This window comes from Danaus plexippus, assembly GCF_018135715.1.
Source record: "Danaus plexippus chromosome 13 unlocalized genomic scaffold, MEX_DaPlex mxdp_15, whole genome shotgun sequence".
Lineage (NCBI taxonomy): Eukaryota > Metazoa > Arthropoda > Insecta > Lepidoptera > Nymphalidae > Danaus > Danaus plexippus.
This window is the reverse complement of record NW_026869849.1, coordinates 5,887,311-5,903,930: the sequence shown is the minus strand read 5'-3', so window position 1 is coordinate 5,903,930 and position 16,620 is coordinate 5,887,311. Positions and strand designations below refer to the sequence as shown.

At 32.5% G+C, this 16,620-nt stretch overlaps 2 protein-coding genes across 3 annotated transcripts; one reads left to right on the top strand and one right to left on the bottom strand.

The window, feature by feature from the left end:
• The first annotated feature begins 226 nt into the window (after window positions 1-226).
• On the top strand, window positions 227-13,202 carry LOC116770098 (PAN2-PAN3 deadenylation complex catalytic subunit PAN2). Of its 2 annotated transcripts, none has more exons than XM_061527640.1 (22): window positions 227-425; window positions 1,684-1,844; window positions 1,920-2,089; window positions 2,303-2,423; window positions 2,926-3,125; window positions 3,488-3,704; window positions 4,234-4,373; window positions 4,661-4,813; window positions 5,159-5,255; window positions 5,353-5,445; window positions 5,861-5,977; window positions 6,070-6,151; window positions 6,864-7,018; window positions 7,333-7,564; window positions 7,745-7,908; window positions 8,734-8,897; window positions 9,168-9,252; window positions 9,344-9,435; window positions 10,005-10,110; window positions 10,688-10,860; window positions 11,283-11,411; window positions 11,722-13,202. In XM_061527640.1, the coding sequence occupies exons 1-21, from the start codon at window positions 374-376 to the stop codon at window positions 11,383-11,385; spliced, it is 2,877 nt and encodes a 958-aa protein (XP_061383624.1). In that variant the 5' UTR covers window positions 227-373; the 3' UTR covers window positions 11,386-11,411; window positions 11,722-13,202. The 2 variants fall into 2 exon arrangements, with proteins under 2 accessions (XP_061383624.1, XP_061383623.1); XM_061527639.1 differs by having other exon boundaries at window positions 10,002-10,110.
• LOC116770424 (potassium voltage-gated channel unc-103-like) lies at window positions 13,188-16,619 on the bottom strand. Its single transcript, XM_032661890.2, has 8 exons — window positions 16,152-16,619; window positions 15,880-16,051; window positions 14,961-15,266; window positions 14,679-14,880; window positions 14,504-14,595; window positions 14,147-14,332; window positions 13,834-14,023; window positions 13,188-13,634 (listed from the first exon to the last, which is right to left on the bottom strand). Exons 1-8 carry the CDS (start codon window positions 16,340-16,342, stop codon window positions 13,291-13,293), a joined length of 1,683 nt encoding a protein of 560 aa, XP_032517781.2. The 5' UTR covers window positions 16,343-16,619; the 3' UTR covers window positions 13,188-13,290.
• Between the last annotated feature and the right edge of the window lies 1 nt (window position 16,620).

Below are 16,620 nucleotides of genomic sequence, written 5' to 3'. Positions count from 1 at the left end.
AACAGATATATATTTTTTTCATATTTTCAAACCATGAAAGTTCTTAATCGATACCAGTGTAACTAAGTCTGAAAGAGCATTTATTTATAATAAATAGTTATAAATTATATTATTTTTGTTTTTATTGTACCCAAGAACAGAAGCGCAACAATTGGTTATACTGTCAAATTACTTCTGAAATTATTATCTGTGGACTGACCTATTAATTTTTGTCTGTGTTTTGCCCTCGATCAATATCGATCTGTCAAGTAAACGGCTAAGTAGGAACATGAATGCGGCCTACAATTAAATTCATGTTTAAGAATATTAATATGCCTTCCCCATAATATAAGCCTTAAGACTTAAGTCATCATTATTCCTTTATGGAGTAACAATGGCGTTTCACTATTCGGATGGTAACGTTTCTTCCGAACATCTTATGAATGGTAAGTAAAAAATCCTAAGAAAACAAAAAAAGGCAACGATGCCAATAATTTAGGTTCATGACCGTAGTTTTTTTTGGGTAGATGTGAGTGTAACATCTATGAAAGATTAATTACAAGTCCTTTATTTATGCACTATAATATTTTTATTTTCATTTGTAAGTTGCTGATTTCATGAATGTTTACTGGACTGCATACGTTTACAAAAATAATATAAAAAATAATCACTTAATTGAATGTGTAGTGTTTATAATGTTTTTTCTTCGCTAAAGACATTTCAGTGAGGAGGACCTGTTGAACTGTCAGGGGTTAACAACCTTGTGATGGTAATTTACTTGGGTCAATGTAAAAAATTTGAATTGTGCTATTATTTTTAATAAATGGACCTTGATTAAAATTCCAACTTTAACCATTTTATTTAAAATATTTTTTATAGAAGAATATTATTAATATATGAACTTATATGGCAAATTCAATTAATGTGTATTGTTTGAATTAATTTAATTCTTGTGTTTGTATCTCATTAGAAAAGTATTTTCTGTAGTGTAAATAAAGTCTGCATAAGATTTTAATAATTAATATAAATGATCTTTGTAGTTTGTTATATATATGAGTTTTAAATTTTTTTTAATATATACGAGCTTGCAACATAAAATTTATTAATAATTATATGGTTATATTATAAAGAACTGCAATATAAGAATATTACATGTTCTCTAAGCATTTTTATATTAAATGAAAGTAATATTTTTCAAATTACTATGATATTTTATTATTTTAAAAACTACATACCAATGAAGTTTCAATTACTTTGCAGCAACCTGTACACATGTAAACTTTCAGAATAAATATGAATGTCTGTTTTATATATTATGTATAAATTTTATTAAATATGCATAGTAATCTGAAAAATATTAGTTTCATTTAAATGAATACTCGTAAAAGTCTTAGGTCTCATTTTTATATATAGCAATTAAGAGAAAATGTATTAATTTGATAAAATTTATTTCTAGTCCTTTATATATTATCCCTTTGATTAATATCAAAGTACTATTCCCAAAGAATATGTTCATATATATTTATACGGCTTATTTATTCTTTAATAAACTTGAATTTACATTCAATGCTTTATGAAAATAATAAGTTATGAAGTTATATACAATTCTCGATTGTGTATGATATGAAATAATTTATTTGCATGTTTGTTTACTTATAATATGAATTAGAAAGATTTCTTGTAATATAATTTTTCTTCTTATAGATCATTATCAACCAGATTATTCCCAACCATATGTCTTGCAAAGTCAAGAGGCAGAATATGAGTTGCGTAGCAATGTGCTTGTTGACGGTGGAGATAGATTCGGTGTATCAGCTGCTGTCTTTGATAAGTATGAGGAGTTGATATGGATGGGAAACCAAGGTGTAAGTAAAATGAATATATATATATATAATGTTATGTATGTGTTATGTATATAATGTTAATGTATTAAACTTTAGGGCCATGTAACATCATATTATGGGCCAACTATGCAAAAGTATACTTCCTTCCAAGTTCATGCGACTGAAGAAATACGAGATATACTGACCGTTGACAAAGGCATCTACTTGCTTACAAAATCTATTCTACGTCATCAAATACGCAGAGGAATACCAAAATTTACTCATAAGTAAGTATGAAGTCAAACTAGGAAGTAAAAAATTATTATAATGATGTTATGTTTAAACTAATTATGAGATTATATGCACACATAGGATAAAAATGATAAGTATTATGATATGATAAGTAATTGTTACTTAACTATACCTTTTATTTGGCTAATGTGTAATTTCTACATTGGTTCTTTATATACGGATTATAATTTTTTTTTTAATGATTGCAGATCTCCGAATATGGTTGACATGCAGTGTCTTCTGCAAGTGAATGAGTCTAAGGTACTTATGGGGGGACATCAAGATAAACTCCTCGATTTTGATCTTGTTAAGATGATGGAGACTGTGATTGTAAGTTAATCATATACATTAATATTACCAATAATTAAATAAAAAAATGACAAATTCATTGACATGAGCAGACTTTGGATTTTCAGCCGTTGAAATATTGAGATGTCGAAAAGCAACCTGTACAATATGTTTTCCAAATAAATTTTACATTAAAGATTATCTCAACCGTGCTATAATATTTATAGTGATCAAAACATAATTTATGTAGTATTTTTATTCTTGCTATTATATAAGGATCTAGACAAACACAATCATGTAATAACTATTTCATGGACTATTGTAGATGAAGAAACACTTAAAATGTGTATTAAAAATAATTAAAAACAAAGTATTTTCAATATAAGAATATTTTGAGGTTTTTCACTGTAATCAAGATCATAAGAAAATCAATTAAGAATATAAATATAAGATAGAATCCTTCCTAACTTTAGTATAAAGATCCATAGTCAATGAATGTCCGAGTTTTGCTGTCAGGTGAGTAGATACATGATAATGATTACAGAATGTTCCAGAAGAAGGTTGCGCTGTTATACGAAGTGGGGGCGGGTCTCTTATAGCCTGTGGGAGTGCTAATGGCATGGTCTCCCTTCGTGATATACGATGTCCTGGTATAGCTGAACATAGCTTCATGGCCCACACCGCCTGTCTATCAGATTTGGACATGCAAGGAGATTTACTTGTGACTTGTGGATTCACTCAGTCGTTAGTATATTTTCTTATATATTAGTCAATATTGAATATTTTAAATTTTAGTTAAGACAGTATCTGATGCTTTATTGCAAATAACTATAAAAGTTATATAAAGTTATATATATTATATATCCTAATATTATGTAAAATTGTTTCTGTGTTTGTTGATTGAGCTAAATATGAGTCTAAGATCAATATAAATGTTTTGTTCATTTTACTGACATTATATGTTATTTTCATTATGAAGTAATTACTTCAGTTGTATCTTTCTCAAAGATAAAAATTAAGTTAGTCTCACACTTAATGCTATAATATGTTGTTGTGAATGTAGCCAAATAGTTATTTGAATGTTTAGTTGATATATTTAATTTCAGTGGTGCGGTGGCTGTAGCGGACCCATATGTTGTAGTTTGGGATGTGCGTCACATGAAGGGGAACACAGTGTGGTCAATCCCGACGATGTCACCACCATTGTTATTACACTTTGTGCCGTCAGTGTCCGGCAGAGCTGTAGCTTTGGCCGGTGATGGGAATGTCACATTGTTACATGTCAATGAAACGCATGAATCTGAATACCAGTCAGTTTTCCAGGTAATATTATTTCTATCGTTATTTGTAAATAAATGAGGTGTTTAACATATTAATAGTACTAAGCAATATTTATGACAATATGTATTATGAGCATAATGAAGCATTCCATGTTCCATATTAAATTTGAATCGGCAGATGCAGTCATGAATAACATTAGGAATGTTTAAATCCAGTTATTTGAAAAATTTAAGCATCTTGCCGATAGCTATGCTGTCTGTATATGTATTAGTTATACTTGCTCGGTATTGTTAAAATAATAATATGATGTCAAGTGTAATGTAGGTAGATTAGTTTATTTGTATTGGTCTCTGTCAGTCAGTTTGCTACTTAGCACAATACATACATGACGAATTTAATGTAGTTTCATTGAATACTACAGTATATTACACGCTTTTCTTTACTCTCACAAGTAGTGTCTGTAAGGAGTTATTTTATAATATTGTATGCATTATGGAGTCAACATACATGTTCATGTATTTATTCCACACAGTCACATCTTCAGTAAATTATATTATGTTATTATCTTCAGGTTGACACTCAGAACTCCTTGTGCAGTGTGATGGATGTGTCTTCCACGAGTCAGGCTATGGTGTTTGGAGATCAGGCCGGTCGTTTGCATCTTTTCTCTCCTCAACACAATAACGAACCCGTCTTCAATAACTTTTCCAGGTCAGTTATATGGTATCTATATTAATTTAATAAGCTCCTATATGTTTAGTATACATGCTATAAATAGGTAAATATAAATAAAATCATCAAAGAGCATTGTATAGGAGAGATTAGTATGATAGTAGAAATGCTGACTTGTGAAAATGATTCTGTATATTATATGAAAAAATATAACAGCATCTTAGAACTTGTTTACTGATTAAATATCATTTTTTGATTAATTATTGATGATAAGGATGTTTTTTTTTTAAGAAAAATAAATTACTATGGTTATATTTCTTTGGCAGAGCCACCGAGTTCGCTGACCCTCCTCCCAACCTGCCGTACGCCAGTTTTGAAGACAACTCTTTCTCGTACTCGTCAGTTCCGCTGCCGCCGCTCGCCTCCGGCTCCAAATGGTTCAATGAACTGCCACCCGAATTCTTCACGAACGTATACAGGTTGAGTTTGAATGATATTTCGAAATTTTTACTTAAACTTTTTTTAATTTAAAAGAACAGCTGAATATATATATAGAAAAAAATAATTAAAGTAGCTCAAGCCATATATAATACTATAAAACAATATTATAAAATTATATTATAAAATATACAACAATACTTTAAAATTCATATAGCAAATACAAGCCGTACTTTGAATAACATTCGTGCAAACAAACATGCAAAAATAGTCTTGTAGAATATTTTCTATCAGAAGAATTTATTCATTTTTTTATTCGAATGGTTTAATAAAAAATGAGTAATAGTAAAAAATTTAGTATCATGTAACTGATTACCTAATTTCAGAAAGCCTAAGCCTATTGATCAAGAAGTATTACGAACAATGAAGATGCAGGGTCCGATAGGTTACGCGCCTAATCCAAGGACGCACAGACGTAATCAGGTCATTTAAATTAATTACATTACATATTAATACATTTATAATGCGTTTCTAAAAAACTTTTATCACCCAAATTTACCAAGTAAAATATATTTTATAGATGCCATACATAGAAGAAGATTTGCAAGACATCGAAAATCCAGGAGTAGATCGTCGTAACCCGCAGCAACCAATACCCAGATATTATTTGAAGGTATATAAAAATATAAAATTTTTGTTCAAGAGACGAAAACTCCGCATTCCATGGATCCACCGTGCGGGTACGGGTCCATCGCGTTACAGGGAGAGGAGCTTCAACAGTGCCTGGGACTTGCAACCCAGGTGTAGGTTTAAGGGGCCTCTATCTAACGCGCGTTAAACGCTCACCTCCACTGTCCAAGCTCCTCTCTCTACCTAACCAAATATGAAACGAACCTGCTAGCGCTGCCTTCGACGCACGTTCCAAGAATGAACTGATGTTAGTTCTTGGCAGGCCTAAGTCTTTTAGCAGGTTGTAGAGAGATTTGGCGTTTATACCTCTCTCTCCTACTTCTACCGCGTACAAATTTGTTCTTGGTGGGCTCGTAATAATCAAACTGTCGGACTTTATGTGGTTTATTTTTTTTCAGACGGAGTTACGTTTCGATCGAAATGGAGAAAATTGCGAACAAGAAAATATTAACGAAACTGGTCTGCCGGGCATACAGAGCACTGTGCCCAATTCATATTGCAATCCAATGTTACAGGTACATTTATATCCAGTATATATTTAAGGCACACCCTGTATAAGACTTTTTTTCTATATGTATTCTTTTTTTTTTAATTTAATTTATTTCAGGTTTTATATTACATACCGCCGTTAAAAGCCACATTATTGGCTCACACTTGCGCCAAGGAGTTCTGTCTCAGCTGCGAATTAGGTGAGATATAAATGTTCCAAATATTTTAATAAAACATTTTTAACATGAGTAAGTATCAATTTTATTATTTGTTAAATTAAGTGTTCATTCGTAGACGGCGCAAGTAATGTTGTTTCGCATAAATGATGTTTAAAAAGTCGTGACATGAATCTAATCTGTTATATTATTCGATTTTTAAAAATATGTAAAATCATTTTGTATTACACATGTTATTCCATTTACGTTAATTCATAAGTGTCCATTGCTATATATGTGTATATATAGATATACATTGAATATTGTATGTAAAAAATATTTATAATGATCTGAGTTTAGTATGGGTAAAAGAAAGCGGTGGTGACATCAATCATTATTTTCCCCTTGTATGCTTTATTTATCAGTTTCTGTTTATTAACTTCTCTATCTACATTTTTATTGGGATTTTACTTCAAAGATAATACTCTCAGGCTGCCCGGTGCCAGGTTAATACTGTCCCCAATATAAAATATGAAAATCAGTTGTTCTTCCTTCACTTACAAACTTTTGTTATCATATTGATAAGATTAAACGTCAAGACTACTGAGGAGGATCTAGTTTTAATACACGATATTGGCAGAATATACTGTGCACGTCTTTGCACGTACGAAGGCCAGTATAAAAACAACCAACCATGAACTAATGGTGATCGTACAATCGATTCTAAATATAAAACCTTTCTAATGTTGCCCGTCAGGTTTTCTATTCCGTGCCCTGGACTCCTCCGGGGGCGCCGCGTGTCGCGCTACCAACTTCCTCCGAGCGTTCAGAACGGTGCCGGAGGCTGCGGCGCTCGGACTCATCCTGCCTGAACGCACCACGCCCAGGATAGATGTCGCCACCCTCGTTCAGGTATGTAGAAATAATTTAAACACTAATCAAAATCATCTGGATCCTATACTAGAATAAAATATCTTAGGATAAATAATGTTGTGCAAACGCTGGTGCTACAAGGTCACGAGCTGTGTGGTTGGGAACAATAAAACTGTAGTTTATCTTGACCGGAAACACATTCGTTGTTATAAATAGGACTTAAAGCATTTTAAGAGAGAATTAAATAACATATTCATCTTTATATAGAGTTAGTTTGAAGATATATTTTTTAAAAATGACTGAGACCAAAGCTTAAGCGTTTTATTAAAAAAATAGGATTATTAATTCGACAGAGTTGGAACCGTTTCATCTTACATCAAATGCACGCGGAGATACTGGAAACGCGGAGGAAGGAAAAGGAACTGGCGTATCTGACGCAGAGGATAAGATTAGTGAGACCCGGCAACAAGGCGGTGCAGAAGCTGTTGAACGGAGAAATAGACGAGTTCGAGTTGGACATGCAGTTCCTGGACCCCACGTTGGCTGAGAAGAAAGACTACGACGAGAACTGGCACAATGACACCAGTTAGTGATATCAGTAGCTATACCTAGAGTAGACCTTAGTGCGAGTTGACGTTATACATGAAGTAACCCCGTGGGTGGACTAGTTAGAGCGATAAGTGACAGAAGACAGACACGGGCTTCGCTAGTATATAGTGTATAAATCGACATTCCTATATAAATGAAATGAAATTAAAATTACAGCATTTCTGAACCGTCCGCCTCAAGCGGAGTGTGAGGAGCTGTTAGAAGCTCCACAGACGCCCGACATAGAGGAACCCCCGCCTCCGATAGAGGACTCGGAGATATCACAACTGTTTGCGATCGCGAGGCAACAGATTAACCGATGCATGAAATGCAACAAGGAGGTTGGTTATTCTACTGGCTGATCGTTATTAAAGATACTATAATCTGTGGCTAGCACGTGTTCGGTTGTAAGAAATGTTCGCGGATACGGTTAACTATTATCCGGTAATTTAATTATTTGACTCGGCGTGTGTCTTTAATTATATTTATAGCTATAGCCGTGGGAAAATATTATATGAATTGCTGTTTCACGAATTTTGCTTGAATGATTGTTATAAAAATCGTCATGTATGTCTTACTTCTCAAATTATTAATGACATAGCTTTAGAAAAATGCTGGATTTTGATTTGTAACGCACGCCGGGTTAAATATTTAACACGAAAAAAAACAGAGAAATAAAATACACATTAAAAACAACAGACAACTTAGCTTTCATTTGAAGAAAGGAAACGTAATTCGTCAAAAAAAATTCAAGTGTATGTTTATTGAGTTACTGCCATAAACAAATTGATATCTCAAATAAATTATGGGTTAAGTGAAAAAGGTAAAAATCTATATATATATATATTTATTTAGAATGTTTGTCAGTAAACGAGGGTTTTATTTAAATTTTGTAATTTTTGATCATCAGGAGGTTCGCGAATGAGTAGTATTGGCGTAATGCTGTCCGCAGTGGAGAAGAACGACGAGTTCTTAGAACTAGCGTCCTTGCTTCAAGGCTCCATTGCGGCATAACTATTCGATGTCGACATGTAATGCAATAAATAGTATAAAACGGACATTTCATTCCGATAGTAGAACCAAAAAAAACAAAAAAAACCCTTCGTTCGCCCCTATGAAAACGACAGAAAAATACTGGCCTTAAATAATAAATAAACATGATTTAGGAAGAACGCGATACAGTAGTATTGGCATGCGCTCTGCAGTATAGCGCGGGGGTGGGGTTTTTAGAGCTAGTGAGCGCTTCGCTTGCCTCCCGGCGCGCCACGCCCGCCTGGTGTGAGACCTGCGCGCGGTTCACACCCACCACGCAGGTCGCTAGGATACTCAGGTGAGGGTTCGTTAGTGTTGAAATTCTCATGATGATATTTTTTTATACGAGCATTATCACCTGACGTTCCAATAAAATATGTGACTCGCAAAGGAATTTAAAAATTTTCATTTATTTTTATAGCTTTTTTTAGGACGTTATTCATAAATGCTGTAGGTTGGGAATTTGTTCAATATAGATAAAAACAGTATATGCGGAGTAATAAAGTACTCACTTTGTTGTACGCAGCTTTCTTTGTTGTATTGATTCAAAATATTTATACACTTTCAGATTGCCACCCATACTCGCAATTAACTGTGGCGGAATGACAGCACAGGAAAAAGCATTCTGGTCGAGAGGTGGACAAAAATCAACGGTAAATTAGTCATATTAATTGCTACTGGATATATGTAATTAAGAATATAATTTATTAGCCTTTATTACATCAATGGGAGTATTGTTTTTAGCCAGAAGTTATTAAAAGAGGGGGCAGTGGGAAGCCTTGTAGGTACGGGCTACACTGTGCAAGACCTGGCTGTAGATTTAAACACCCGGAGAGGTATGTTGAATAAGATCTAATATAATGTTTGGCAGAATGTGTTAAATGTATTTTATTTTGTTGCTGTTATACTCAAAAAAACTCTACACTAATTTTGACGAAGCTTTAAGGTAATGTTATTTAGATATCAGAATGAGGTATAAACTATGATTTACCTCATTACGAGTAGTCACGTGACACAAACTATAGATGTCGCTGCCGATTGGTTGTGGTATCTGTTACTGTAACTATTTAAGACCCTATACTTTTCTCCATATGCCCAAATCCGCAGTACATCCAGACCAAAACATTATTAAAGTAACGCAGATTCAATAAGTAAGCTTCATAACAAAGAAGTTTACATACAAATTTAATTGTACTTGAATTTTTTTTTTTAAAGATGCACTTAAGAAAACTTAAATTATAAAAATACTATATATACTATAACAAAATATATATAACATTATTATTAAAAATTATATAAATATACACCACAATATCAAAGATTACATCGGAATATAATATTGATATTAAAAAATAGTTTTATAGTTATGAATATAATTTTAAATATATGCTATAAATGTCAGCAGACCTTCCGCGACCCCTCAGAGCAACGCTCAAGATAATGGCTGTATACTCCCACATCACCTGAACATTAGACTGCAACCGGACGGTGAAGTTGTCATAACAGATAAGGTACTCCACTGTACAATATATATATATATGTATATATATATATATTATAAGGTGTACATCACAATAGACATTTTATTTCATAAAATAACTATTTTATTTGATAATAGTTTTTGCCGTCGACTACGTCCACGTTAATTTCAGTATTAGTTAATATATGTGTAACCGACCGGGCGAACTCTTTTCCACCCTAGAGGCCATAAATAACCAGATATTGGAATTTATTAGGTTTTTTTTTCTTTTTCTACCGAACAGAATTAACTATCCTATGTCTGTCTCCTGATTCTAAGCTATCTCCTCACCAATTTTCAACCATATCCCAACATCCGTTCTTGAATTATAAATAGTGTAACCAACACAATTTCCTTATATATATATATATATATATTATTTTATTATTTAAATTTATATGTAACTTTAATTTCAAAACTGGTTTTTAATTTAATTAAATTTAGATTGCTCTAAATCTGATGTTACAAGAGTCTTGAATTAATATATAATTGATAAATTCTTATTATCTTAGTTCTTATACGTGAATCATAAATGGGCTATGATTCAATTACTAATTAATTAATTCCAGGCCAACGCCACCACTGACTTGAAGTCCGACTTCAAGCGCCGTTACCAGTGTGAGAACTACAGTCTTCATGCCGCGGTGGTGTGCGTGGAGGACAATCCGAGGAATTTGGTTGCCTACGTTAAGATACCGGATGAGAAAGGAGATCAGAGGTGGTACCTGTTCAATGATTTGAAGTGAGTTATAGCACTGAAGTATTATACAGACATATTTTAGTATGAGAAACATACTTTTATATAAATACATATGTTTTAATATATATATATATATATAACAGATATCTATGCAGTTGTTATAACTAAAGGACTTATTAAGAGTCATTCCATTAATAATTGAAATTGTAAATCAGAACAGAAACGAGTTTAAAGTCATTTATTCAAAAGATCATTGTAATATAACTTAAAGATTGTTTAAAGATGGCAATATGATTATATTAATTTTGAGTTCAAAACAAAATCTAAATTTAATTGTTTGCTTATGTTAATTTCCAAGCTTACTGGAATTTCTCTATGACTGAACCCATCATATTTAAGACGGCCTCTGTTAAAGTGATCTTATATTGATATTAATATGAACATTGTCTCTATTATTTTTCCAGTATAGTCCAAGTAAGTCCTGAGGAGGTAGTATCATTTAGTTGCTGGTGGAAGTGGCCTTGTGTTTTGTTCTACAGCACACAGAGGGCTGTTGGGACCTCATAGCATCAGCGTATGTATGGGCCGTCCGGGTAAGTAGCATACAAACATACATATATATATATATGTATAAAGATGACTCCTATACTTAAAATATAAATGTATTATTGATCATATATGTCACTGACAAAAAAGTTATTCAATAAATTAATTGATTTTATTGATAAATCTGTAATATATATTTTTTTAATTCTTCAGTAAAGATTTAATAATAATACAGAAACAATGACAGTAGTTTAAGTGCTACCATTACATTTTTTTGTTATCTAAAAATATATGAGCTTGAATGACAATGACTGGTGTAAGAGTAATAATAATAATCAAATATATTTTCACTTTCAGAATTAACGGCTCATACATCAATGCTATCTTGGAAGTACTAACTGAAGGACGCTACAATTTACGTTAATGTTGTATTGACATCAAGTACGAATAATTCCAGTAGGTTAATGAAAGAATCTAGCGAAGTGGAGTCTAACGTTACCTAGGTACATAAGCCGGATGCACACTGCTGCAGAATATACACAATTAATATCTTCTATCATTTGTCTGTTAGTGTCACGACCTGCAGTGTACGCCCGGCCTTATGAATATACCCTAAAAACCCTCGGATGTTTTATAATTGTGATGGAACTAAGACTGATGTAACGTTTAAAAGTTTGAAAGTGAAATGCCGACATAACAGTTTATATATATTATATTCGGAATCAGTACGACCCCGATACAAATATCTGGCAAATGTCATATTTTTGTGGGGTCGATTTTAACTGGTGTAAATATAGTATCGAGTGTAATAATATACGTAGTTGTTAATCTTCGTAACGTTTTAAGTGATGAATGTCCGATGTATATCAGATTTTTTAAAGCTCCATATAATTTACATGTGACACGCGGCTTTGCACTAGTTTAACGCGCACTAGATTTCCTCCACTTTGCTAGTTCACAGCTCGCGTGTGTCTGAAGCATTTTAATTTTCAGACAGGACTTTCATAGAAAAATAACGATGAGAACACATGCAACAAAAAATTCAGCCTGTCTAAATGTTTAAATGCTTAGATTATTTCGTTCAGAGCAACATCGATTCCGCATATATTTTTATAAAAGAACAAACGTTTTTATAAAGCAATAAATTTATAATGCAATTTTTACGACCGGAATATAGACGAAGAGATATTTTTAAAAATATTTTTTATATAGCATTGCGTGTCCAAAACCATTTCGTCTGAGCTTTTTCGTGGTCCATTGTGAGGACGATCTTATTTATATCTTTGAAAGCAGAACATAAATTAATCCCTCTGTTTGGTGTTAATCAAAAAGGGGTTTTATTACACAGGAAATAAGATCGTTTCAACATTGCGATCTGAATTACTTTAAGCGGAGGTTCCATTAATTACTAAGGCACAAAACGGAGACATATTTTTAAATACGAATTAGGAAAGCTAGATTTGTACAGATTATATATTGGATAGTGATGTTGAAATTCGGTGCCACGTACGAAAACGCTACTTAAGAATTTATTTGTGAGACCGAGGTCGCGTTTAATTTATTAATACATTTTGTATTTTAATTTATGTCTTATTGGTTATGTAATAAGTAATATTTTTGTTAAATATTCGCTTAAACATTATTCCGGCCTCGATATTTTTATTTATGATAGTCTAACATTGGAACTGTTCGGTTGTGATACACGATTTTGCGTTTTTGTACGTCTTATTCACACTTACCGCTTGTGCGTTAGAATTATTTGTTTTTATGTATAAATTTAATTTTCTATATTTCAACAAGGTGGCTGGTTAAATAAACTACAATTACAAAAAAAATAATGTTTGTTTTATTTAAAACCACTATGAGTTTTAATATTAGTAACAGTTATTAAACTTAAAATTATCTTCTTGGTCCTATGAAAATGTATTAAAATTGATAGCTAACGCTATCCGCCCTCTTTCTAGCTTTCATTTTAATGTCGCTTTTGTTGTGTTCGTCTAGAACTGTAGTTTTCTCCAACCTCGTGGTAGCGATTTTTTTAAAGTCCTCGTAAACACTCGAATAACTCGACACAGAACTTTCAAAGTCCTCTCTGTTCAGTTGGAACAGTTCGCAATTCGTAACCGCTACAACGGATGCTGTTCGCAATCTATTCTTCGTTATTAATGCAATTTCACCAAAAAAATCGCCATCCTCCAAATGACATACTTCCTTACCCGACTCCGAGTAAACGGCTACCGTACCTTTGTAGATAAAGAAAAGACAGTCCCCTGGAGAAAAATAATGACAATTTGGAAAGTTGGACAACTTAAATGAAGTAATTAAATGTAAATCATTTTTATTATTTAAACATTAACGTAAACGATAACTTTTTTTTTGTAAAAAATAATTACTTATATATTTACAATTAAAAAAAATAATTAAAATGACGCTAAGCAAATAACATATACAGTAACATTTTATACGTACCTATTGTGTTTATCTTAATTATTATATCGCCGGCTATAAATATGACAACACGCAACTTAGTGCCGATCTGTAACAATAGTGGCCTTGGCAGCTGTTTCAAGAACTCCACATCCTGCACCAATTGTTTTCCAGTGTGCATGATGATGTCTTCTTTAAGTTGACCAGTCAGACAAGACATCATACGAGCTTCCTTTTGTTTTATAGACAGATGTAAAGAAAAAGAAATATTTAAAACACATTTTACAGGACCTTTTTTCATATTGATACCATGAATGTTGGTATGATATGTGTTATGTTAAACATGCAGTCTCACCACAAAAAAATGCGAATGGAACCTTATGGCGTAGAACTTAAGAATCTTTTTTTTAATCCTCGGCGGAAACTTTCTTTGGTTCAAATACATCTTCACCTGTTCGGTCATGACGAAATAATTTGATCGAGCTGACTCCGACCCCAAAATTGCTATTATGTACTTATAAGTACAGTGTAATATTAGACCCTGATGGTATACATGGTCACTTTAATATTTTTGCATAAAATTTGTAAACTGGTAAACCATACAAAAATATTTAGATATATGGAAATCCACTAATTACTAGCGTGATGATAGCGTGTGAGCGACAATTACTTTCATATATAAATATTATTTTTCATATCTAAAACCAGTTACCTTGGATATGAACCAAGCAATCATGAAATAGATATCAAAACAACCATCTTCCTCCAGCAAATTCAGATTTGCGTTCCCTCTTAACATACCAACTTAAAAGACGAAAATTGTGTGCAATATGTCTATATTAAGACAGGAATTAAACAAATAATACTATATTTGAATTTCACTTTACCAGCTCTGTCCATTGCATACAAAAACCTGACAGTCGAAGATCTGTCCCAAAGTTTCCCAATTGTTATCCATGAACAATTTCGCGGAGAAGGAGGCGTGTAAGTACCCTCAATAATATATTCCATTGCAAATTGAAAGTAAATATTCCAAAGCAAATATGTGAGCAATAGAAAAGTTGCTTCGGATATAATTTCTGCTGTCAGCTGTTTTTGAAGGTTTCTAATGTTATTAAAGTAATAAGATAATGAATTTTCTCTTAGTAGAAACTGAACCATGAACTGACCTCAGCATTAACTACCTCCAAAAAATCTTCAATGTAGACATAATGTTTCGGTACACGTAAAACTCTCATAGCGTCAAGAATTAATCCTAGTTTTAGGGGGTCATATTTAAAAATATGAGGTATAATGCTACTTATAGAAATGATATCTAAAAGCAACCAAGTCCCGGAATATCGCACCATTATCTTCTTTAAATTTAATTCTACAGTCTTGCAACTATATCCTTCTACGTACCCAGTGAACAGGCTAATTAATATATTAAATATGTAAATTATATCTGTGCACAGAAGAATACATCGAAAGTAGCTCTGGAAAAAAAAACTTAATATAAAGTTATTTTTTTTAAATCAAACGGCCACTTTAATTTATAATAGTAGATTTACACTCGCGTACGAATCGCGAAACGAGGCACGAGCCAAAGCACAAGGTGAGAGTTTAAAAATTCGCTCGCGGCTCGCCTCGCAGCGCAGCGCTCGTGTAATTTGGGCATGAAACGAAGGACCTTGCAACAAACGCGAGCGTGGGCTTACATTCGCGCTCGGCTTCATTCAAGTTTTCAACATTATGCCGTGTAGATCAATCAAAATGGAGTGGTTTAATTTTTTCTAACCCCTACTACTAACTAAAATGGTTTAAATAAATTAGTCAAGCAGATATAATTTAACAACTATTAAAATTATTTCTGCTAGACTGATTTTTCTGTAATCCTCCATTCGGGCTGGCTTGAACACAACTGAACTCAATACGAGAATGTAAACAGACACTCATTTACCAGCAATCGCGCGAGGTGCGAGTTGTGATACGAGACGAAGCACAAGACGAGGTACGAGGCCACAGTGTAAATGTAATATAACGATATTTAGTGTATAGTATTCGAATCAAAGAGAAATAAATTATTTTTCTTTTAATCACTATACGTACATTGTCTTTGGGATCGCTTGAACTGTATAGAAGGGCTATTACTAATGTCGTTACAATTAGAATGAACATATAGAATATTTTAAACCATAGACAGAGTCTGCTGTAGGGATGTATAGACCAAGGAAAGTATTCATACTGTCGATATTTTTCAGCACACAATGATGCAGACGACCTTAAAATTTAGTAACGTTATACTTTAAAACATGTTCTATTTTAATTTTAAAACTTATATGGTTTACTTATAAATAATGGTTAAAAATGACATGTCTTACTTGAAGAGTTTCCGTGCCCTTATATCTCCCATATTAATGGCTATTAAGTATAAAACGATATGTCTAAACTTATTATATGGTATATCGTAATTTGATATTTTGTATTTAGGCAGATAACATTCATGTCCTTCGAAATAATTATAAAGTTTTTTTGCGTTTGACCGTTGATCATTTTCTCTAATTAAGGACATAGTTTTATGTTCTTCTTCTTTTTGGTTAATGGGGTTTCCTTATATATTTCGCCAATGTCATGTGCCGATATTATACTGAACTATGTAAAGAGGGATTTATGAATGAACAAGGTTGCGACTAGAGACTAAGAACTTTTATACTGCTGAGATGATTGTTTTCTTTCTGTTTGTCAAATAAATTCTGTGGGCAGAATTTTTTGTCACAGACTATAAAAGTTGCAAAAATTTGTATTTCAATCAATAATAATCATATTTTTAGAAATAAAATAAGTATAATA